The 23,654-nt window shown below is 41.6% G+C and overlaps 1 protein-coding gene across 3 annotated transcripts in view; it reads left to right on the top strand.

Moving 5' to 3' along the window:
• The window catches only part of AGAP1 (ArfGAP with GTPase domain, ankyrin repeat and PH domain 1), a 392,680-nt gene that overhangs the window by 248,032 nt on the left and 120,994 nt on the right, over positions 1-23,654 (top strand). For all 3 annotated transcript variants that reach the window (XM_075153786.1, XM_075153785.1, XM_075153787.1), the window contains exon 11: positions 9,309-9,477. In XM_075153786.1, coding sequence (XP_075009887.1) covers positions 9,309-9,477 — 169 coding nt within the window. The remainder of the gene's footprint in view (positions 1-9,308; positions 9,478-23,654) is intronic.

Genomic DNA, 23,654 nt, shown 5'->3' with positions numbered 1-23,654 from the left:
AAGGGAGCGTTAGCAATGTTGCTATCCTCAAAGAAACTGAATGTATTAAAAAAAGCAAAATTTCAGCCTGGTAAGGAGTCATATCCAACACCAGGCTAAACTTTGCGCAGGAGCTTCAACACTATATTATAAGGACATGTCTTCTCAGAAGATGATACAAAACAGACCCAATTCATGGGCCTAATTCTTTGAGACTTGGGGTGGGGGACTGGGCTTTCAGTTGAGCTTTCTTTGCTTGGCTGTTTCCTCCAGAAAAAGCAGACTTGGTGAGAAATAGGAGGCTATTGAAAATGTCCTCGATGTTGGTATCTGGAAGTGTTGTAGATCCATGTGCTTTTCTCAGGTCCCATAATACGCAGCATTTTTCTTAGAGCTGCAGTTGAAATTTTTGGCCATTTTTATGGTTTTCCTGAATGATTTGAAAATGGAAGGCGTGCTTGCAAATAAAGTATTCCGTCTCTCCTCATTTTTAAGAGACCACCGTGCTAGCTGGGCTGCGTGGTGTCTTTGAGCGTGGCCTGTCGGCAGCGGGGTTGTCTGGCGGCGGGGCTGGGTGTTGCCCCAGCCAAGGGAGCCGCGCTCGCCTTCATGGTTATGAATAACCGCCTACAGACATCGTTTCGGTTCAGCCTTATTTTCAGGGTTGCATTACCTCAGGCTGTTTAATAGCTCCAAAGTGTGGTGTTTGTGTTGCTTTAATAGAAATATTCATGCTCTTCTATATTTCTAAAATACCATCGTGTATGCCCTTTTTTTTTTCCCTGTTTTTGCTTCAAAGGAATGTAAAGCTGGATATTGGCTGGCTCTGAGAGAGCCCTTCTAGCTGGCCTTTCCTATGAACAACTAATCCTCAAATCGGGCTTTGGTAAATACGTATTTGAAGTGACAAAGGATATGCATATGTTGCTTTTCACATAAGGTGTAGCTGTACCTCCTGAAAGAGTAGCAATCAAAGCAAATCCTTCAGAGCAAAAATGAGGATATAGTTTGACTGGTGATGAAGACAAATGTCTGAAACATGTGCAAGTTTTTATTATAGTTATTGCATCCATTAATATGCCTAAAACATTGGTTAAGATAGAAAAATTGAACGATAGGAACAGTTACAAAATATGTGTATAGTAATTGCTTATTACAGTTGATGAGTTGATGCCGTATTTCTTCCGCTCACCGCGACTGGCGCTCTCTGGAAGCCTTTTCATCAAAGCCACGTTGGGAGCAGCATTCTCCTTTCTAACATTACTGACTTAAATTTCCCAGAGCTTTCCTTTCTTAATTTTAGCGTGTTTCACTGCGAATTAACATTGCTTCTAGTGATAGCTGGAGGATAACTGACCGTTATGGAAAAAATAAGTGTTAATCATGCTGTTATAATTTTTTTTTATAAAGATACCAAACATAAAACATATAACCTATGATGTTTTAGAAGCAAAAGAGGCTTTTATAAAGTGGTATAGCTGTAGAGATCACTCATTCACTTTGTAGCTTCCTGGAAAACTTCTTTATTATCTTCAAGATGTAATGGAGTGAAGATCAGTTTGGGAGAAAAACTTAAAAGCAGATGGGGAAAATGGAAGCTAAAATGTGTTTGCAGTCCTTAAGTGAGACCTATCATTTGGGATAGCCGTCAAGTCAAATTATTTTCCACTCCCCTGGCTTTGTGGCTTTTCAAATTAGAAATGATCTTGCCTGAAAGTGCCATTGCACCTGCCCTGCTCAGTGACAGATCAGACCGTCGGTACTGACGGTCAGCAAGCCACCCTGCGAAATACTCCTTAAATATGTAATCCCAGTCGATGGGGAAGGGGAGGGAGACTGATTATTCACAGTAACTTCTTACAATCACTTCCATGACTTGTTACAGATACTCACAGGTCACCAAATGCACAAACAAGGCAAACGTGAAGCATTTTTAGTTTCAAGTCTATTCATTTCAGAGGGCGCGACAAGATTTATCACATCATTAGCGTAGGATATTGTAGCAAACACAATACTGCTGTTGCAGAGCTGTGCAAACTTGCAGTACATAGTAAGGAGCAGCAAACATACATTTCAGTGTCGTGTCTACTCTCTCTTCAAAAAGGCAGGGAAAATTTTTGGTATCGGAATCAGTTGCAATTTAAATGGCAAAAGCCAAGCTATTAATTAATCACGGGGTTTTATAAAATTTGAGCTTCCTGTCCAGCAGAGCTAACTGCTGTGGGTATAAATGCTTCATAAATTACTCAGGATGGTAAAACTCTGATTTGCCTTTTACAGCAGTTCTTGTTACGAAGTCTGAATGGTAAGTGAAGTGCAGACGGAAGAATTTTCTTAAAATTTTATGAAAGTGAGTGATCCATTTTAAAAAAACCAATATTTTGTGAAACTGCTTTTGTGTTGAAAATGTTGCCCAAACTTCCTCCCCCACCCCTGCAACACTGATCGAACTGATTAACACCATAGTATAGATATAGTCAAGGCTTTTTATTACTGAAATTTAATGTTCTTGATTCCCGATGTGAATAAAACAGATTCGAGATGACCTTCTTTTTGTCAGGACAGAGTGCTTTAGGGTGATCAGTGTTTTCCAGAATGCATTTTCATTCCTATGTTCTCCTCAGAAAATAACATTTCATTGCTTTTCTTAAGATTAACTATATATTATGAAGCCGAATGATATTATGCCCGTATTTATATGCGAGAGGGGAGGATGGCTAATTTAACAGGAACATTTGATGAATATATTCCACTGTGGCTCATAACCTGATGGTAGGTTTGTTGCTGAGGTCCTTCCCGGGAAGCGGGGAGAGAGGAGTTGGAGACTTTTCTTTCTTCTTAGGTGTGCCTGTGGCCCCAAATGGAAACCAATCAAGGAGCGATTTATGTTCATTAAGTGCTTGTCAAAACTGAAAAATTTTCTAATCAACAGCAATCTAGCTGAGGCCCCTCAATGGCTGGGAGTGTCGCCTCCGCAGTATCGGCTATTTGCCTGTTACAACTCTAGGCTAGAAATCCGCTGATGATTACATTAGGCTAAGCTGCGAAGTAAATGAACCATGTCTTATTTAGGTGCAACTAGCTTCAGTGTAGTCCTGCCCCGCAGGGCACTTTATAGCGTTTTATGGCTTTAAAATTAGTGTAGCTTCCCATTTGCTGCAGGGTGCTGCATGTTATGCCTTTGAACTCAATAAGCAAAGGGAAGGGGGCCTTTTGTTTTTTTTCTCCCCCCTCCTTTTCTTCTTTTTGCAGTTTAGCAATTTTGTTTTGCATCTTTTCCAGACGGCGTTTTGCAATAAAAATGTCTGACTGCCACGTAGAAGCACAAAAGTCAAGGCTCCATCCATTTACCGGTCTGCCGGGGGCTTGGGGGCTTTGGTCTGGTTTGGGGGGAAGGGGACTGGGTTTTGTTTTTTGGAAGCAGTTGTTGCGGAGGATGAACAATAGGTTTTGTGGGTCCAATAGGTCAGCTCACGAAATTGGAATTGTATTTCAAAAAATATGCCACCCACAGTCTTTAAAATGTAATCCAGCAGTATAACCATAAACTTTCTTTTCCATAATGATTTTTATTTTGCCTCAGATCAGGAAACACTATCTCAGCCTCAGTAAGCTAAGCCTTAGGAGTGTTTTGTCCAATTGAACGGTGGGGAAAAACTGGCACGAAATGAAGATGTTTTTCTCAGAAGCTCAGTGTAAACCAGGGACAGATCTGGGAAGGATGCTGGGCCTGGACCAGTTCCTAGTGTTGGAAAAACAGGCTGCTTCTGAGAGATTTTAATAGCTCAAAGTGAGAAAAAGCGTGACATTCGTACTTGCGTACCATTAAAGACATGGAAAGGCATTTTTCTCTGAGAGTCTATCTTGTTTGCTATGTTGTGCGTCGGAAAAGGGTGGCAGTGGGACAGGTACATGATGGAAGAAACACGTGGGGGGGGTCTCTAGGAGAGATTTTTTTTTTATATATATGTATATGTTAATGTTATGACACATGACAATCCCGAGATGAGGGGTTTTGATGTGAGCTTCGAGTCCCATTCACCGAGTGCTGCGACGTGCAAAATGTAACTCCGATGAGGGGGATTTCTGTGCTCTATCCGCAGCCCAACCGAGCCCAGCCACAGGAGGCCCTAATTGTCGTCTCCTACAGCTTGATCCTTTTGTCATCTTGGTGAGGTTTCTTGGCCAAGAAGATGAGGTTGCAGCATTAGCCTTTTCACTGCAATCCCAGGACAGAAGTCAGCAGTTCAGTCAGAAAGAATCCGACTCGGTCTTCTGTTGCTGCCGGAGCAGAACTGAACTTGCCTGCGCGGGCAGGCTGCCAGAACCTGCCTGCTCGGGCGCTTCGGTGCAGCGGAAGCCTGGCTGAGTAAAATGGTTCAGCTCTCGCTCTTCGTGGGCTTGTTTTCCGTTACCTTGGAAAATATTTTGCAATTGTGCAAATCAAGAGGAAAATTCCTACCTTAAGGACAGAGGGACTTGCATGCAGGAAGCTATACAGAAATGTATGGGGAATTTAGCTATCACAGTACTAACTGATAAATATTATATTCAGTAACTCAGCATTCATATACGTTTTCTTCCTTAATACACTGATAATGAAATACTGTGGTTTTGAAATACAGCCTCGGAAGTAGAAAGCCATTTTTCCGTGTGTGTGTGACAAGGATGACAGTCTCTTATATGAGAGACATTTGAAAATCCTCAAACTGTGTAATGTTTTTGATATCCACAGTGTTACATACCTAACACGAGCCATGTCTTTAACTTAAGGATCGTTCTAGGGAGGAACCATACTGCCACATCTCTGTAGTCCTTCAGTGAAGTATTTGAGATACCTGTGGTAGACTTGGATGGTGTGAGTTTGAGTCGCAGCTTCATGGAAGCAGCAACCAGCACTTTCTTCTGCCTTTCCCTCAATCTCATCCGTATGTCCTTCCTCCCCTGAAAAAGGGGCCAAGCAGGCAGCAGCAGCACTAAGCGTGGCTGTGAAAGAAGAGATGTTTGCCTGTTGTCTTCAGTCTCCTCGGCTGGGAGAAAGTAGGCAGCTAGCTGGAAGCATCACGTAGGTCTGGGTTCAGCTTGTGGCCCTTGGTGGAGTGTCTTCTCTGGCTTTGAGGGCAATCAGAAGCCATTGCGATGTATGGCAGCAAGTTTAACAACCTCTGGCATCTGAAGACAAAAGGGCCCCCCCAAAATAGCAGTGTTTCTTTTTGGTAGGTCTGTTCAGAAAACAACATCATACCCGTTTGCTCAATTTGCATGTCTGAAAGGCTTCTGTTCAGTTAATTGGTTAAATTAATTTCTGCTGTTGTAAATGGAGAGCTGTATTAAGAGCAGAACTAAAGTAATTTTACTTTACATTATTCTGTGTCATGGCACATCGTTTCTTTCTTACTCAAGGCAATTCATTTTGTGGTGCTGTCAAATAATATTGTGTGTCATCTTCAGTCAATGTAGCTTTTACGATTTTCGCTGATATTTTAACAGTTTGTTTAGTCCTCTAGATAATGGTCAATGGCCTTGAGTAGTCAAATTAACACCTCAGCAGCACTATATTTGAGCAAACCGCTAACGGTAACCTCAGGATGAAAAGCAATGAGAATCAATATAGCGAGCGTATTTTTAGGGATTATTGATTGATTGATGCGTTCTGGCCTTAACTTGAAGAGGCAGCATTGCCCCACAGCTGACTAAGATTAAGTTGCCAGTTACTGATAACTGCAGGCCATTACCTGCGTAGTATTTCACGGGCTCGGAGATTAGATGGAGACCTTTTATAGTCCTTCGCTGAAGAAACCGTGGCGTTGGCAGGGTCTGTAATGCCTACCCGGCTGCAGGAAAACGCCGCGCTCTTCTCCGGCTCGTACCAGCCGTTGCCGTGAGAATTGGAGACGACGTTGATTTGATTCAGCGCTGCCCGTTATTCCTGTAGGGATCGATTTGGGACAACTGAGGCACTAATGGCTTGTCTCCCCCTCTCCGCCTCCGAAGGCAGCTCCGCAGAAGGTGGGAGCCATGTTAAGCTGTGCTGCTGTCAGCAAGCTGAGAGCTGTGGGTCTCCCCGCCACAACTCTCAATTGCTAGCAGGTTTCTCTCATTGCACCTCATTTGCATCTGGGACATCAATTAGCATGTTTGTTGAGGCTAATTGAATGAAACTCAATCATAGCTCTTAATTGCTTGACTATGTGAAAAGAAATCACATTAATGCAGCTAATTAAGTGTATGGCAATAGATGCAACATAATTAGGAGCGAAATGTAAAAAACAAGCGATGGCGAAGGGGTGCGGGGGACTGGGGCGCTGGCTTCTGTTATCCGCACGTTTGGGGAGGGTTCCCTTTCCTTTGCTGCTTGCCTCTTTTTTTTTTTTTTTTTTTTTTCCCTGCGTTGCTGAATGATGAACATGGACAAGTTGAGAAGAAAAATGCAAATGGATTTGCAATTACTACTTTTTCAAGCTGTTGAGGGGCAGAAGATGGCACTTCTGGGGTGGCCCGCTGTTGAGTGGGCTCTAGGGACTTGTTAAGTGCTGTTTAAAAGTACTTGGCTTTGAATTACCCTCATGCCTTGTTAAAGGGTTTTTTCCCCTTTTTTCTCGGATCAGCATTTTCTACAACTAACATCTAGGGGAGTTATATCTGTAACATTTGCATATCAAAATCAGGCTTGCTGTCTTCTCTTTAACGCAGCATATTCCAGATGACAGCAAGACCCTCATCTGTTCTAATCTGATCAAACCCTCCATTGCGCTTCTGAAGCCGCGACATTAGTTTGTAGTTTCAACTTTTATTCCCCGAGTGCAGATCTGAAGGAGCGCGCGTGGGGGCGGATGCTCCGCCGACTGGAAACTTGGTGCTTGCCTCTTCTCCTCGGGGAAATGCAGAGATTATCGCTATGCATCTTGCACACAATGAAAGAGTCTTTATTATTTACATTTGATATATCCCTATAAATATTTAAGCTGACATTAATACCTATGTGGCATCTGTTGTGTTTGGGCGCTGTCGTATAATAACGGTATGGCTACAGCGCATTTATTTCCTGTTTGCCAACATTCACTTACTCTCTCAAATGGTTTATAGCTCACCTAAGCCTGGTTTACTCTCAATTAAAAGGGCTTTAATAATACCCTGTCACATCTCACAAGTTGGCAGGGTAGCAGGGAAATCGTAGACGCTATTCATCTGAAGAATTTGGAATAAACACTTCCTTCTCAAATTTAAGTGGCGTACACTGGTTGTTGTACGTTAAATAAAACGTGTCTATTAAAAAGAGTACATGCTGAGGTTTAGTCACTATCTGATTAAGCCTCATTTTAGAGCCCATAAGCAATAAATGCTCAATTATGTTCTGCTTATTGTATTTTAATTTGTGAAGAACTGACACTGAACAAGAAAGTTACGCCAACTTGATAATTTATGGATGAAACAGTTTTGTTCATTTCTATCTAACTCCTAGTGAATGGATTTTTATTAATGGATTGCCTTTGTTTCTTTTGGCAGCAGAGCTCTGTGTCCTCTCCCCACGAATTGTTCAGACCCCCCCCTTTTACTGTTAATAATTCTCAAACAGCTAAGGGGGGAAAAAAAAAAGCTGGTGTGATGGCTTAGTTTTGGGTTTTTATCACAGATTAACGTTAGCTGTAAAGAAATGAATAGTGGTCTGGTAGTAGATTTTTGATGTGTTTTGAGCGGAATATATAATTTGTATTGCAAAAACTGTCAAAGGCGGAAGGATTTTTAAGAGGGAGCTGATTGCTCCCTGAATTGTGGCAGCAGCGATGTAGACCTCGGCTATGCTTTCAGTCCAGTCGGGTATTTACTTGTAAAATTGATGCTCTGGTGGTGTTGTACTGCAGGTTTGGAACCAACCTGATAATATTGGTAGTCTTTCATATAACACCTTGTAATTTGGCTAAATCTTGCCCTGGCCACTTGGACAACTGGGATTTATATCGTTGCTAGCAAGTCTTTGCTTGTGCAGACGCCCGCAGCATCACCCAGTAAATTGATCAAGTTCTGTCTGAAAAGGAATTAGATTTTTTGCCCCAGCTGCTCCGCATAGAAGATTGCTCAAGAATACCATTCCCTTGGTTTCCAGCTTAACTCAAGAGCTTAAGTCCAGCTCTTTTCCCAATCTTTGGTTCAAATTGCTGTTTTCCTCTTAGGGTGCATATACCCAGATGTATTTCTGTGCAACGCTCATAACCCTTTTCACCCTTGATTTAGCTATGCTGTGCGATCCGTCTTGCATGACTTCTCATAAGATACAGTCTCTCTGTTTCTTTTAGTGTCCTCACAGTTTTTCCAGTTTCAATTATTTTTTCTGGGATGCAAGTAACCATGACCATGTAGATGAAAACTTTGGTGTCTTGTGTACTGGCTTTAACATAAACGGTCTCTACAGGAAATACCTCTTCTGATATATCCTAGGATTGCAGCCTCAGTAGCTGTCTGACCTTAATGAATTGTCATTTACCCTCTGATAAAGGCACCCATGTCCGTTTGCTTTTCTGTTTTAATCTGAAGCAGCCCATGGATAATTCAGGGAATGCCTTTGAAGCTGGAAAGCAGAATCTCAGGAGCCTGTTTCTCCAGAAGCTTTTTACTGTTTGAAGAACTTTCTCATGGATTTCTCGGGAAGCGGTGGCTTGGCTCCGGTCAGTTGACCGCTGTCTTTCCACAGCTGACTGGGTTTGGCTGCTTATTTCCTCTTTGTGGGCTTTCCAAAAAAAGAATTAGGAAAAGCCTTTTCCACTTCTGGCTTCCAGCTTTTTAGTGTGTTTACTCATCAGACACAATTTGCATAATTTTTTCCTTTCTATGATTTGGGTTTTTTTTTATGTGTGGAGGAAGGATCATATTCTAAAGGAACAATGTTGTAATTGCAGAAACCTTACCAGTCAATGAGTGCCCTTTCATAACTTCTGTGCCTGCCGACCAATTTTGGCCAAGTTTGAGGGGGAAAGAGATGCATAAAACGTTGGCAGAGAGGAGAGACAAGTAAGCGTCCTTGTGAGGGAGGGACAGCCTTGTCTTCTCCTTCTTTTTGGGACCTTCTGCTAGCTGGTGAACTCCTACATGTGGCTCAGAATCAGCCATGTTGTGAGTTGAGGATGTATTAGAAAGCTTGAGCCTTTGGGATTATTTATAGTGAGAAGTGTGGAAGGGATTATCAAGAAAATGGAAGGAAGGGGAAAACCATACGGTGGGTGCTGGCAGATGATTTAGGACAGAAGTCTTATGAAACCAAGTTTCGTGAGGTCTGTTGCTTACAGAACTACCTGTTTGATGTTGGGTTTTGGATTTTTTTTTCCCCTTACCAGGACTACATGCAGAATGTTCACGGGAAAGAAATCGACTTGCTGAGAACCACTGTGAAAGTCCCCGGGAAGAGGCCACCCCGAGCTACGTCAGCTTGTGCACCCATTTCCAGTCCCAAAACAAACGGCCTCTCCAAGGACATGAGCAGTTTACACATCTCGCCGAATTCAGGTAAGAGAATACCGTGCTCTGCCGCAAAAGGGAAGGACTGCATTTCCAAGTGCCTGTAGGCAATTGTCATGTACTACTGGGATGGGGATGATACCTAGTAATAATTTACAAATCCAAATAACCACTGATGTGTAACTTTTTAAGCCCTGACTGCTGATCTGTCCTCCATGAGAGATTCTAAGTGTCCGAGTAACCTTCAACGTCCACCTTTCTATACTTGTTACCTTATACTTGCCAAAACCCTACATCATTTCACAGAAATTAGCATTTGTGAAGAATTGGTGCTGCCTTACGACTGATCTGTTAGGTGTAACTCTTTGGAAAAACAGGAGATTTTTTTGTGGCTTCCACAAGCCACAGCTCTTCTTTCCACCTTTAGAAGGATGCATAATTTTGGACTTTCCAACAGCGAGATTCTTCTGTAGAAAGCTATTTTAGTTCGTTTATGGAAGTAGTTTATAGCTCCTTGTGAGCTCTAAACAAAGAAGTTTATTGTTTGCTGAAGTACTTGTCCATACAGCTAAGTGGATTTAAAAAATTGCATTAAGGAAAAACATTTAAGACAATTTATCTTGTAAAATGCACCACTTAAACAAAACTCATAATGGTATAGTGTTGATACAGAAGTTTTGTCAGCATGTTTGGGATGACATCCATAAAGTGCCGAGCGCCTTTTGCATTTATGATGAACGTAGACACCTCCAGCATGTGCCGACAAAACCATCCAAACACGCTTCCATCCCTGTGCAATACACGCTACGCAGGTAGGCTGAGCAGCCGCAGGAAGGAACTCGGTCACCCTGCTATTCAGGACTCTTCTCCTGGATAGTTATAGTTATTTTATGCTTCAAGTCAAGATGTAATTCCCTGTGTTTTTGTGATGCACATTCCCCTGTGTTAGGGAAGAGGGAAAAGGATTTTCCTTCCAACTGCGGATGCTGCTCGTTGAGATGAATGTTTAAAAAAGGAAAAGAAAAAAAAAAAAACACACACAAAAAAAGCCTTGTGGCTTTACAGTGGTGCCACTGAGCAGACATCCCTGGAGATCTTGTGTGGCACATTATATTAGTTTGGCTGGGGACCTGAAATGTTTGAAGCCATGATTTCCTCAGACTCTTTTTCAAGTTGTAACCTACCCCTCGAGAGGCACAGAGCTGGCATTGTCACTGGAAGAGTTCGCAAGAGAAAATTATGCATGGTTGGTTTGTTTTTTCCATTTTGCTATTTAATTTAGATGACTGGGTGCAGGGAGTGTTTTTGTTTTTCAACATATTCCATAGTTTAGGGAAGAAAAGTACTGGACTGAGTAATAAACCAGCGGTAAGACGTTTAAAGAAGAGATTTCTGCTTTTAAGGCATTTGAACACAGGCAAAAATTGCTTGATTGCTCCAGAGAAGTACGTTTCTGAAAATATATTCAGAGATACATACTAATATAAAGTTTATAGCATGGAATTTACATGTTCTGGAATATGCTTAGATCGCCAGGTCAGAGGGAAACAACTTGTACATGACTTTAATGAAATGTGCAATATTCATTTTGTTTCAGGACTCTTCTGCACATGCTTTCTTTACATGAAACTCTACCTGGCAATGGTGGTAGCCACTGTGTATGTATCCTGGCTAGCCTGAGGTTTTATCACATAGCAATTGCTTTAGAAGAGAAGAGTTAATTATGCTAGGAAGTGCAAATGCTAGAAAACAGCTCTGCTTTTAGATAGCATTTTTCAAATAACATGGTGAGAATAGTTGGAGCTTCTGTCCTCCCTCTTGGTCTTTATCATGTTGCTTAGAAATGCTGAAAGACTTTTCTGTTGTTGATGTCTGGTTACCATAGCTCGAGAGATCTACTGTGGTTAAATCTTAAAATAATTAATGCCCTCCTAATGTATAAAAGAGTTGTATCCAAGGGAAGTTGAACCTGATTTCTCTGTCATTACCCACTTGAATACCTTCATTTCCCCCCTCGCGCAGCTGCGATGCTACACTGATCTTTCTTTAATTTTAAGCAAGTTCTTGACCTGCTTATCTTTGCACAGCGCTCTTCCCATAAATAAAGCAAGGATTGATGTCTTAATTATATTATCCCTATAGCTGGCTGGAAGCATAACAGTTCTGAACCATCTTTATAACTTGTTGGGGGGAGCAGGTGAAGACAAGCTGGCTGAAGAGCTTTATGCTCTACATGGCAGCCGGCCAGCCCGTTCAAACCTCACTACCTGCTGTCTCGTGCCCGTATTTGGGTGTCGGAGGATATGGAAGGGGGATGTCTAAGGTTTTGGTGTGAGAGGAGGGTCAGTGAAGACGCGCACGTCTCTGTAAGGTTGTATCTCATTAGTTCAGCTGCATAGGCAGCGAGTAGTTTCAGACCCGCTGTAATATTTCCCCTTGCAGCCATTGCTTCTGAAATTCAGGTTGGCACATTCAGTGTATTATCAACCATGGTATCTCTTCTTCGGGGTTTTTCTTCACAGAATTTGTTTCTTTTGAAGAACCTGCCTTCATTGAATCGTCCTTACGTAAAGGCCACCTTTGAGGTCTGTCTGGTTATTGCAGTATGGACAGAATGACCAGCAGCAGCACAACAGAGGAGCTTTTTTAGAAAGCCGATTGATCCAAGCAGTGGTCACTCAGTTAAAAACAAACAAAAGAAGGAACTGCTAATCAGTAAAGTATTGCTTTAAAAAAAAGAAATAAAAATGAAAAAAATTACTAGCAGGACAGACTGGATCAGGGAAATAAGTGTCAGCAGCTCAGCTGTGCATCAGTCCATATGTCACTCTCAATACTCTTGTCTTCAGGCAAGACTGAAGAGCTGCATTGCAGAGCGTGATTTTAAAATATTAGGGGAGTATTAGTATTGTAAAAAAGACGCTGTCGCAAGCTGTGCCTAGCACGTTAGATTGAACTTTCATGTGGTTAAGTATATGGACAGTGGGTTTTATGCAGAGGGTCACACCTTCTGTTGGGTGGGAGACCCGTAGGTACTTGGCACTCAGCTTCTGCAGCGCCGGGAGGACTTCTGGTATCTCTGCAATTGTCTGTCATACAACTAAAAACATTTGCAAATTATCCCTTACGGTCTGTGGTGCTGTCTCAGAGGTTTTTCTCGGTTGTTAGTGCTGGCAAAATGTTGTCTTCATCTTGAGCGATGCTTTAAAATTGATCGCAGGGCTGCAATTGTCTGCTACTATTTTTTCCTTGAGAGGTTTCTGTACACAGAGCTGCTGTGTAGAGGAGGTTTGGACCAAGCACAGAAAGAATCAGCACTTGCTATTTTTATTTTTAGGCATGCAAATACACTACATTCTCACTGCTTCACATGTTACCTTCCCCAAAACAGTGATGTTTTCTGTTCTTCTGTGCTTTTTGCCAGTGCAGACTTGGTACCTGGAGTAATATTCTCCATGCTTAGAAGTGAGAACAGTATTTCATTTAATTGTTTGATGTGGTCAGGAACAGACTAATTTTCCTTCTGCTGTTAGGTAATTGTGTACAGTTTAGTGAAAAAGCTAAGATATTAAAAGAATACCACTGCTCAATTAAAACGTCACGTTTAAGATTGCCCCTGGAAATAGAATTCGTCGTCTTTGCTTATACATGGTGATAGCACAGGCCCACTAAAAGCATTTCTCAGCTGAGATTACCTATTTTCCACTAACTTGCGTTCCTAGAAATGTCTGAACTTATTTTCATTCAAACATCAAAACAAAAAAAGTTTTTGTTGTCACGTAGTGCTATACATTTGAAGTCATCAATGGTCTATTATTAAACACTGTTCAGAAGATGCCCCTTAAATACGGATTTCAGTGCCAACTTTGCTGGTAAAAATATGTATGATGTCTGTTTGATTGCCTATAACTGACATGTTTTAAATTCACTCCTTCACGAGTGCTCAGCAGATACTTTTTTCTGTCTCTTAGTGGAACTACTTATATTTTGGCGAGATGCCAGCGCAGCGGCTGGTCTAAGAGGGAGGCAAAGGCAAAGCCTCTTGCCTGTCAACTAGTGGGGTATAAAATACGTGCTACGGGGATGCTGTCTCAGAGATTGGTACCCTTCGGCATAGGTGTCAGGGATAGCACGTGGGCAGACTTGGGATAGCTCGGGTCGGGGAACGGGAGCGTTCATCTCGCAAGAGACACTTTGGAAACAGCTTTTATCTCCTGGCTCCCACTTGATGAAGATCGGTACCTTCTGTCTTTGCGAGGCAGTGCTTGCTGCTAGAAGTAGAAGACATAGCACTTCATCCATGAGACAGCTCAAAAGTTCATTCACCTTCTCTTCTAATCCCCACCACAGTCTGTGAGGCAATAGGGCAGCTTGAGCTCTTCCTTCTCATCACCTTCCCTGTCTAAAGCCTTCCTGGACCTAAGTGATCGCTTGCATCAAACACGTTCAGTCTCTTTCTCCCGCATGTTTAAGCCTGGGAAAAATCTTTCCCAAGATGCTTCCATAGCGTTGCTATGAGAAGAATAGAAGGAATTAGGCTAATAAGGGAGATGTTGTCCTGAATTCAAGAGGAGTACACTCGGTTACTTGGTAATATGATTTATAACAACCAAGCAGTAAGTGAAAGTTTCATCTGTTAGATCTAATTGACATAGATGCCGCATGCAGAAGGAAAAGTTTAAAAGCTTGTCATTTCTAGCACGTTGAATTTAGTCGTGCTTTGTGGCACTCCTCCTTGTATGAACAAGATTGTTTTTCTGGTTTTAAAGACTGTTTGATAAACAGACATACAATAACCATCTCTCAGCAACAGCTATCCCGATCTGTAAATGTGTTTACATCCCAAAACATCTGGAAGCAGATATCTCTGGGAAATAATCATCTTAACAACAAAAGCCAAGTTCCAGTCCTTCTTGAGAGTTTCCATTTCAGAGATGTAAAAAAAAAAAAAAATAAAGACTTATGTGAGAATTTATGAATAAAAAAACCCAAGGTGACTCTTTCCTGCTGGGTTTCCACATGGGCACAAGAGCCAGGAAAAAAACTTTTTCTTTGATGTGTATAGTCAGGGTAGGACAGTAACCAAACTGGAAGTGAAAACAGCAGTGGGAAAAAGGAGCATTTTCTGTACTCTGTCAGAAAACAGACAAATGAATAGAAGGTAAGGCTGTTTCTGCTGTTGCAAGCCCAGGCACCTTGCCTGGAAAAAGGTTGATTTTTCTCTCCCTGGCAGTTTTGCCATGACACTTTAAAAGTTAAAGCTGGTCTCTGGGCTTTCTTGGGTTCTTGGAGGTGCAATTTGGGGATTATCCTGTAAGAATTGGGATTCCGTGTGGCCACTTCTCCCAGGCAATACGGAGGAGCGGGGGGGTTGTTTTGGTTTTATTATGTGAAGGCTTTAAGTAACAGATTTTTAACTGTGGCTTTATGAAAGGTGCTCATACTTGTATGCTAACTTGGTAGGAATCTCTGAGTTGGGGGAAATGGAATTCTGTTCCTTTTAATCTGAAGTTATGTTACTTTTGTGGTATCTTAAAGTTGTTGAATGATGCTTAAGTAACTTAAATTTACATTAAATTTACATGGCAGCGAACATCATTCTGTTGATGTGTCTCAGTTGGAAGTGCTTCAGAAAAGGGTAACTTGTGGACTTGCTCAGTTCCAACCTTATCTGTTGGTAGCAGACTGGGGCAATGTCGTAAGGGCCAGCACTCCTGTAAATCAGCCACTGGCCGAGTCTCTCTGCCTTTTAGAAGCTGACTCAGTTCTTGCTGACTTTGGAGCAGGAGTGGGTCTGGGTTTCAATTACTCCCAAGTTGGGTTGGAGTTGAGCTGGTGACCTGAAGGTGAACTTATTCCTGAAATCTCTCCCAGGAGTCATTTATTTCTTCTCCTCTACAAACAACCCAAAGCCTGAGCTGCAGCAAGAGCCACTGATGTAGAAAGTTCACATCTAAAAATAGCTTATGGTGTAGAGATAAATTGTTTCCTGATTAACACTTCATTTAAATAATTTGGTGCTATTAAATTTACTTACAATAGTGACTACAGTATGTGAAGTATCCTAAAATGTGTTAGCTACATAGCCATCGTTAAGTATGCTAAAGGTTGTTATCTGCTAACTGTATGTGACACTTCAGACATGTTATAAGAACGGCATCTTCACATTTTTATAAATGTGAGTTTTCTATCTGCTATTAATTGTGATCATCTATCAAATCAACGGCCATTAAGTGATCTTATTTTACACTGAAGTGCTTGGAATCAGGCTGAGTTGGGATGGACTGCCTTCCAGATTTTTCTTTAAAAAAGGTAGAGAATTGATGTTTCAATTAGACTGGTATACCTTCAGAGTAAGATTTCTGACATGGTGTCTTTAGATTCTAGTACCTGTCTAATAATTCTGTTTTTTAACCACTGCGTTTTTTTTCCCTTTTAAGCCTAACTTACACCTACAGCCCTACCTGTCACGTTGGGTAGCCATTTTCCACAATATCTGAATTAATAGCTGCTGAGTCCGGAGCGAGCCAGTTCCCTCGGAAGTGTTGCGTGCCATATGCAGGAGGGGAAGCATGATGTAAAACCGTGGGTAGGATCACTCCTCTGTTGTGACGCGTTGTGAATTCAAGTCTCAAGCCGAAGTATACTGAATTCACTGGTAATTTTGTAGATCATGTAATAATCCTTTTTTAATTGGAGGTTGCTGTGAGGATTCAGATGTTATGATCAGGCTGGCGACAAATAAAAATGTGTATCAAGCCAAGAGCATAGGCAATTGCTCCAAAGCCTACAGATGCCAAAGGTCTTGGATGCCTTCGCAAATATATGCAGAACTGAGTCATAAGTGCTTGAATCTGCTCTGAAGTCCTTATTTGTAGGTGACTGAGGTTGTGTACTGGAGCAGTGTGTGACTTGACAGTGCGATGGTGTATCTGGTGGAGTTCCCACGAGGCCAGAGATTGGTAGTTATTTGCTACTAATTTTGTAGTCTAACATGGTACGTGAGATGACTTGACTTAACGTGAAATGTTTCCCGTGCTTCAACTTGAGCGTGAGTTTTACGGTTTTGCCACAGATCACAAATGCAAGTTTGTGACTTAGTTTTGTCATTAATCACCCAAGTCAATTTTCCATTTGGTTGGGTTTGCTGTTAGTTCAGTGATATACAGCTGTAGCGAATGAAAGGAGATGTTGTCAGTTTGCTCGTTTTGAAGGAAAAAAAGCCCAATTTTAAGTGCATCGGAGTTTTCCCTTTCATCCCACTAGAGGGGGATCCCTCAAGGTCGTCTTCTCCAGTTCCTTTGGACTAGGATTTGCCCTTTCCAGAACCAGAGAGAAATAAACTTTCACTGTTAGTACTCTATATTCCTTAATACTGGGAAAAAAGGAGCAGGGCAAATATTGCTGTTAATGAAATAAATATTTGATAAATATTTGTTAAATATTTAAAAAAAAAAAAAAGGAGTTTGCTTAGGTATTCTCTTTAGGGAAAGAACAAAACAGCAAACTGTCTTCCAGTTCTTTCTTGGGGTGGGCAAATGTTGCCCATCTCTAATGATGATTAGGTAGATAAAGGGTAGAAATGTGTCGTGGAGCTTCAGGCGGATGACTGTAGATGCCGGACAAGATGCAGTCGGTGCTTCTCAGCCTGTGCCTGTTTCAGTCTGGTTGATTATCATGCCTCCGTTGTACCGTATCCTGAATAAAATCACAGATCTGTCTTGTCCACCCGATGCAATCTCACCGAGTTTTTGACGGTTACACATTGTAATACTAACCGGTTGGATGTTAAGACCTTTGCAGAATTGCTCGTTCTTTTTCCCCCAGTGATTTTAAAATATTAAAGCCATCAGGAGGGTTGAAGCTGATTTACCAAAAGGGAAAAAAAATTCACAAATGTGTTTTGAGTATTGAACTGCCGTTGACATCTAAAGTCCCAACCATGCTGTTTTCCTCCACACTCCAGCAATCAGGACATCCAGCAAACCCATAAAAAACCAAACTAATAGCATGAATATTCAGTGACCTAGAATACTAATTATTGTCATGAATATTAATGTGATCGGACTTGCTTTTTCCTCTTCTCTTTCTCTCTGGCTCTTTTTTTTTTTTTTTTTTTCCCCCACTCAGCCAGCTCTAAAGATGGACCATAATGAGAGCATTTAAGAGAGAGAGCGCTCTCCGCCGTGACAGGGACCGGGGTAATAAGGAGAGCTTGATTAACGTGGTGCACTTGGGGGAGAGATGAGAAGATTCACGTGGGCCTGTTGTGGGGGAGGCAATGAGGCACCGGCGGCTGTGTTGCTGCTCCCTCAGATTAATGAGGCCTAAGAGTGCATTAGGAACAGTGACAAAGGTTTGATCTAATGGGCTCAGTCATTTTTCCTTTGAGTGACAGACGCACAGAAGTAATTGGCTGTGCAGAATGGCAGCTCATTGGCAGTACTTAAGGATACATTATCCCCGTTGTGTGGCCCGCAGAGGCTGTTTATCAAAACTGCTCACACTGCAGACATGCATTCACTTAGCTGCTGTTACAGTGGCAATAGCTATTAAAAAAAAAAGTCATCTCGCATTTGTATCTATTGTCTCTTTTTCGAAAATAAAGTTTCTTTGTTCCATTTTCTTAAGTCTGGAGGATATTTGAATACCAGCAGTCGTGCCTCCCCATTCCAAAGAGGCTCTGGTTGCAGATCGCAGGGTTTGGGGAGGTTTGTAGGCTTGTGGAAGGCTCCCAAAGTTAGTTCAGTTAATCTTACTGGGTTTTGATGTAGATCCAGCGCGCAGGTAAGACCACCCCCGCCTCCCACCCCTTCTCCAATTTCATTATTAATAACTTCCACAGTCAGTCAAAGGGATTAGGAAGCATTTTATATCTTTTGCCTCAGGCCCCTACACATGCTTCACTTTACACCCGAGCAGCACAATAGGCCTGAATTAGTTGATTTTTGTGCTGTTATTTTTTGCAAAGTTAAATTCACAATTGCTAACAGGATTTACAACCAAATAACAGCAATGCAAAGTAGAGCATTTGCCGATGTAAAATGGTCACCTCTGGGTCCAGATGCAGTTTCTTAACAAGCAGGTAACCTCGAGCAGGACTTGCCTAGAAAGCGAAGCAGACCTTATTTATTACTGTTATTTGTTAAAACGACTGAAAAAATAGTAATATGCCTGCTGGGAAAGGAAAGCACACTTTGATCCCAGCAGAATAAATAGTCTGGGATCTTGAGCAGAAGCCCTTGGTGAAGATCTTGGGTTTAACTTTCTTTTAGAATAGATGTCTCCTCTGATGACTTCATTTTCCTCCACGCTTGCTGTGTTGGTTTGGCATGCTCTGAGAATAATAGCTTTTCTCGTTATACTCCCAGCACCATGTCCTTCACTGCCAGGATATTTCTTGGCATTGCCTTGTTTGTTCATTAGTATTGACCCTTCTCGGTTTGTACACTACTAATCAAGCCCGGTTCGCAGAGGCTGCCCTACCAGGCTGTGAGATGGAAGGTCTGCCTCTATTAATAGCTGCTTATCTTCAGGAAATTTGTTCAGTAAATAAATGCTTTTGAAAAAATCTTAAAAATAAGTAAAACCCCCAAGCAAGTCATCTGCGACGGTATTGAAAATGATGGTGGGTGTATTGAAGGAGAGTTTCAATACTGGAACCAGCGTGTTTTGGAAAGATACTGTCGTTTCACTCTTTCCCGTTCCATGTACAAGCAACCTCAAGTTATTTTAGGTCCCTGATAAGCCCAAGGCAGAAATGATGTGCTGTTTGCACGCTGCCATCAGATCGAAACAGAATCCATAGCAATACTTTAGTGGATTTTCCCCTCATTAATAACCCCACTCAAGAACCTGGTTATGGAAGTTGGAGCTCTCCGGCCCTGGTCCCACAGCTGACCTTCCTGAGAACGTGGCCGGACAGTGCTCTGACACCTGGGCGGTGCTTTCCTTTCCCATGCGGACATGACTCTACTCAATTGGAGAGGCAAGGAGCTGGAAGTAGCAGTTTTCCCAGATTCCAGTGCAGGGCCATGATCTCCAGAGTTGGCAAGGGAAGGAGGATGCATCTGTAAAAGATGGATGCTGGGATCTGAGGCAGCAAGCTGATGGAACCCAGAAGAACCATTCCCAAATTTTCCTCAGCTAAAGTAGGAGTTGTCCCAACATTCATATTTATAGGCAAAGCAGAAGGCAGGAAGTAGCACAGCTTGGATGGTCAGCCACTTCTTAGGAAAGGTTTGTCCACTGGAAAGATTTCTGGGCCGACTCTGGGAATTAATTCATGAACATAATGCAGAATTGAGGAAAAGGGAAGGGAATGTTTTTCATCTTTTTGCAGCTAGCAAAGTGGCCTCTTTCACTTTCCTTTTGCACCCTAATGCCTGAAGAAACTTCAGGGAGCAGTGTTGGGTATGGGTTTTGAACGGGTGACCAACAGCCAATCTAATCTACTGAATTAGAGGGCATTTCAAGAATAGGCAGTATTCCTGCAACATAAATTGACCCAACATGATTTGAAACAATTAACCCTCTGATATCAAGAGTCAGGATTTCCTGACCCACAACTCTAATGTATTTTTCATTAGTTCTAACAGCTGGTGAGCGCAGCCCTCTGGCCTTAAGAGGTTTATTTCTTTTTTTTGGAAGAGAAACTCGTCGTGAACATGAAGAGCGTAACACAAATAAAATATGGCCATGGTGAAAGCATAGCAGTAGGCTGTAGTTCATCTGATTCAGTCTTTCTGTGCTTGTGTGCAGCCGCTCTCTGCGGGTCTCATACGCTGCTGCTTCATGGAAAAATATAGTTCTGCTTCATGACTCTTGCAGTGTCTGCTCATCTCATAAATTCAAGAGTATATTAGTTGCATTCCTTGGGAGAAATCACAAATGTGTCTGCAGCAGGAAATGGAGACCACCTCCAGGTATTTAAGTCACTTGTATCTCGCCTTTTAGGGTACAATTGTGAATTATATTCATTCTGCATTTGTAATTAGCGGGTGGCGTAGTTGGTGAAGGCTTAGTTTAAAGTGATGTGTCTGTTAAAATAACCTGTGCTGCCCAGTGATGATTCACTATATTGTTTTTGTTAAGTTAAAAGACAACAAAAGAGGAATTGCTAAAATGCTGTCCACCGTACTGTTCCATTACAAGAGCAACATGACAAAAACCCTGAATGGTTTCTTTTTTCATTGGGCAGGTTACTGCATATATGTAAGATAACATTAATGTTAAACTTTATCGTATGTTTTATTAAAATTTTTATAATACACAGAGTCTTCATCCTTTGGTTTTTACTGACTAGATGCGCACTTAGCATCTTCTATGGTCCTGTGTTTGTACAAATCGTTGTTATTTTCATAACGTTTCTAAGTATTGTAATCTGACGTTGCATTTATTGTCTGTTGTTTTGTATATCTGAAACAACCACGTATGAAGAGCCAAAGTGAGTCCCTCTGTGCATAGGAGATGGAGACTCATTTTGCCCCCAGTGTGTTTGTTTCCATCAGCCTCTTAATACGTACATACGTACACACACACATGCAGTCCTCTGCTTAATTCGTCTTATGCTGAGTCTCTTGTCTTTACTTGCTCTTTACTGTTTGCGGCTATTTACACTGAATAGATGGATGTATAAATTGGATTTTGTGTGAGCACGCTCACTTTTTTTAGAGGCTCTTCTGCTGAGCATTGACCAAACCTGGAAATTACCTTGAGTCTTAATTTGGGTGTTTTTTGTAGAGCTTAGTTGTTTGAACGTTTTATAAGCGCGATCATAACGGGGTATTTTATAATACCAGAAAAGATAGTTTTAATAAAGCTGTCTAGAGCTAGAAAGAGGAACTCTTCCTTTGATGCTCCTTTGGTAGATGAAAACATTTTTGTTCAATAGGAGAACAGCATCTTTTTTTACTCATTTGAGACCAGTTCTGGCAACATACTGATATTCATTCAAATATAAATGCCATATTCACTTTGAAATGCAAATTGTTTAAAGAAAAATAGCATATGGTAGAGGTAAGTACCTTTTCAAATCAGCTCCCACACTTTAGGGATGTGAGTACAGCTAAAATTATTCTTTGGAAAGAATCTGGAGCCTTTGACACATTGAAGCTTGAACTAATCAAGGCTTCCCAGTAAGCATATACACATATCCATATCAAGGAAACAGTGCTGAGAATACATGGATTAGCATAGTAATTTAACTGCCCCCTGCTAATCAACTTAAGCAACCAGCTGATGCATATGTGATGTATTTGAAGAGGCGCTCTTTCACAACTCCAGAATGGGCCAGGTAGCTGACCATGGATTTCATGTTAATGTCGAGATATGTATCTCTCTGTCGACGTATGGATAGTTATACATATGTTTGTGTTTACACGTACAGATGGGGGAGACAACAGATGCGGAATGCATCAAAGCATTTCTTGTAAGAGCTTGATGTAAAGGCTTCATGTGCCTAACCCAATATACAGGGTTTACTTTTCGACGAGTATTGCTGGCCTCCCCTTTTTAATTGTCTCTTGCTTGTCTGCTGAAAGACGGAGATAATTTCTGCTCTTGAAGCTTTATCCTTGAGCAAAAATAAAGGACAATTGCTTTGTGGAGGTCTGGATTGGGGTTTGCCTGTTATAGAAGGGAAAAAAAAAACGTAGGACTGTTTTGTAGAAGCTTTGTCCAGCATACAAAGTGTTCAGGAACAGCAGTTGACTTCCAGTAGTCCTTGTTTTGGTGTGACAGCATTAGTTCCTACTGAGGTGGTGGAATACATGTCCTGGGCATGCTGCGATTAGACTGAGAAGAGGGAAAAATTAGCAATGGATTGGGAAATAATGATTTTTAAATAAGGTTTGTGCTAGAGCTGAACACGTTCAGGAGGAGGAGAGGAAAGGGCATACTCTGTTTTCTGTAGTCCTGCCCTTCTGATATCTACCCATGGATTCTGGCTTGCATGGTCTGATACAGCATGAAAATCTTACAGCACGTGAACAAAGCGAAACTTAACCTTGAATAGATGTTATCGCAAGGGTTGTAGGTAGCAGACTATCAGACTATGGCAGTAGAAAAGACAGAGCTGAGCTGGGTTGCATCATTGATCAGTGAAGTATTGAACAATGGGAATTGGCACCTATTCGTTGCTCGCGGCCCATACCTTTCAGAAATGTGAAGTTGAAAGAAAAATTCTTATTTGGTTTGCAGAATAAGTCACTTCCTCAATAGGTTAATGTCATAACGTGGGGTGTGGAGTTTCAGAAGATGGCACTAAAGTGAAAGTAAAGTTTTTGGTGCTGACATGATGATGGAGAAGTCTTGATATTGTGCTGGGTATCCTTTTAAATTTTTGATTTTGCATCAGGGTTAGAAAGCGACTGGACATTTCTGGCCAAAAATTTGTGAACTAGACGGAAGATATCAACATACAAATATTGCTGCTGTCTGCAACTCAGCCACCCAGCACGGAGTAATGGGGATGTGTCATCCAGGCAAAGATGTCCAGTAATTGTTTCCATTTTCCCATGATACCTAGGAAACGCTTCATCTCAGCTTTCACATACCAGTTTTCTCCTTCATAATCTCGGTTACGAAGATGCTTTTGCAGGAATTCATCACCTGTAGCTTCCCATTTTACTAGGCACGGTGTGAAAGATGGCTACAGGCTAAGAGTGCACTTTTGTGGCACTGCTCTTGAGTCCGGCAGGGTAGATGCTTGTGAAAAATAAGTTCTTTCCAAAGCTATTTACCAGTAATGATCTAAAGATGCCCAAAAAGCACAAACAAAGCAAAGCAAGGAGTTTGGATTAATCTGCTACATAATTGTCACCTGTAAGTTTGATTTGGTAAACTCATTTGCAAAGTTAAAGGCTAATAAACAAAATCAGAAACAAGACCAGAAAAAAGTTGGTAACTTTGCTGTAAATTCAATTAAAACCAACAAATTTAAAGGACCTGTAGGTATCTCTTATCCTGTAACTGCAATTGAAGTTGCAGTTAAAGGAACCACAGCCATTTTGCCGCTTGTATGTGTCAAAGTGCAAATTGTTGAAAATGTTTTGAATCTAACAGGAATACAGAGTAGCTTCTGAGCTCAGAAAGGTTGTCTTGTTTGGCTTTGGGTTGGAAGGAAAAAGCAAGAGACGGTTTAGTCATTCAGAGACCCCTGGAAATGTTGGTTGAAAGGGACCTTTGGAGATCATCTGTGCCATCCTCCTACTTGAAGAAGCAGG

Source organism: Calonectris borealis, chromosome 6 (genome assembly GCF_964195595.1).
Source record: "Calonectris borealis chromosome 6, bCalBor7.hap1.2, whole genome shotgun sequence".
Lineage (NCBI taxonomy): Eukaryota > Metazoa > Chordata > Aves > Procellariiformes > Procellariidae > Calonectris > Calonectris borealis.
The sequence above is the reverse complement of the archived record's forward strand: the minus strand, read 5'-3'. Positions and strand labels throughout refer to the sequence as shown.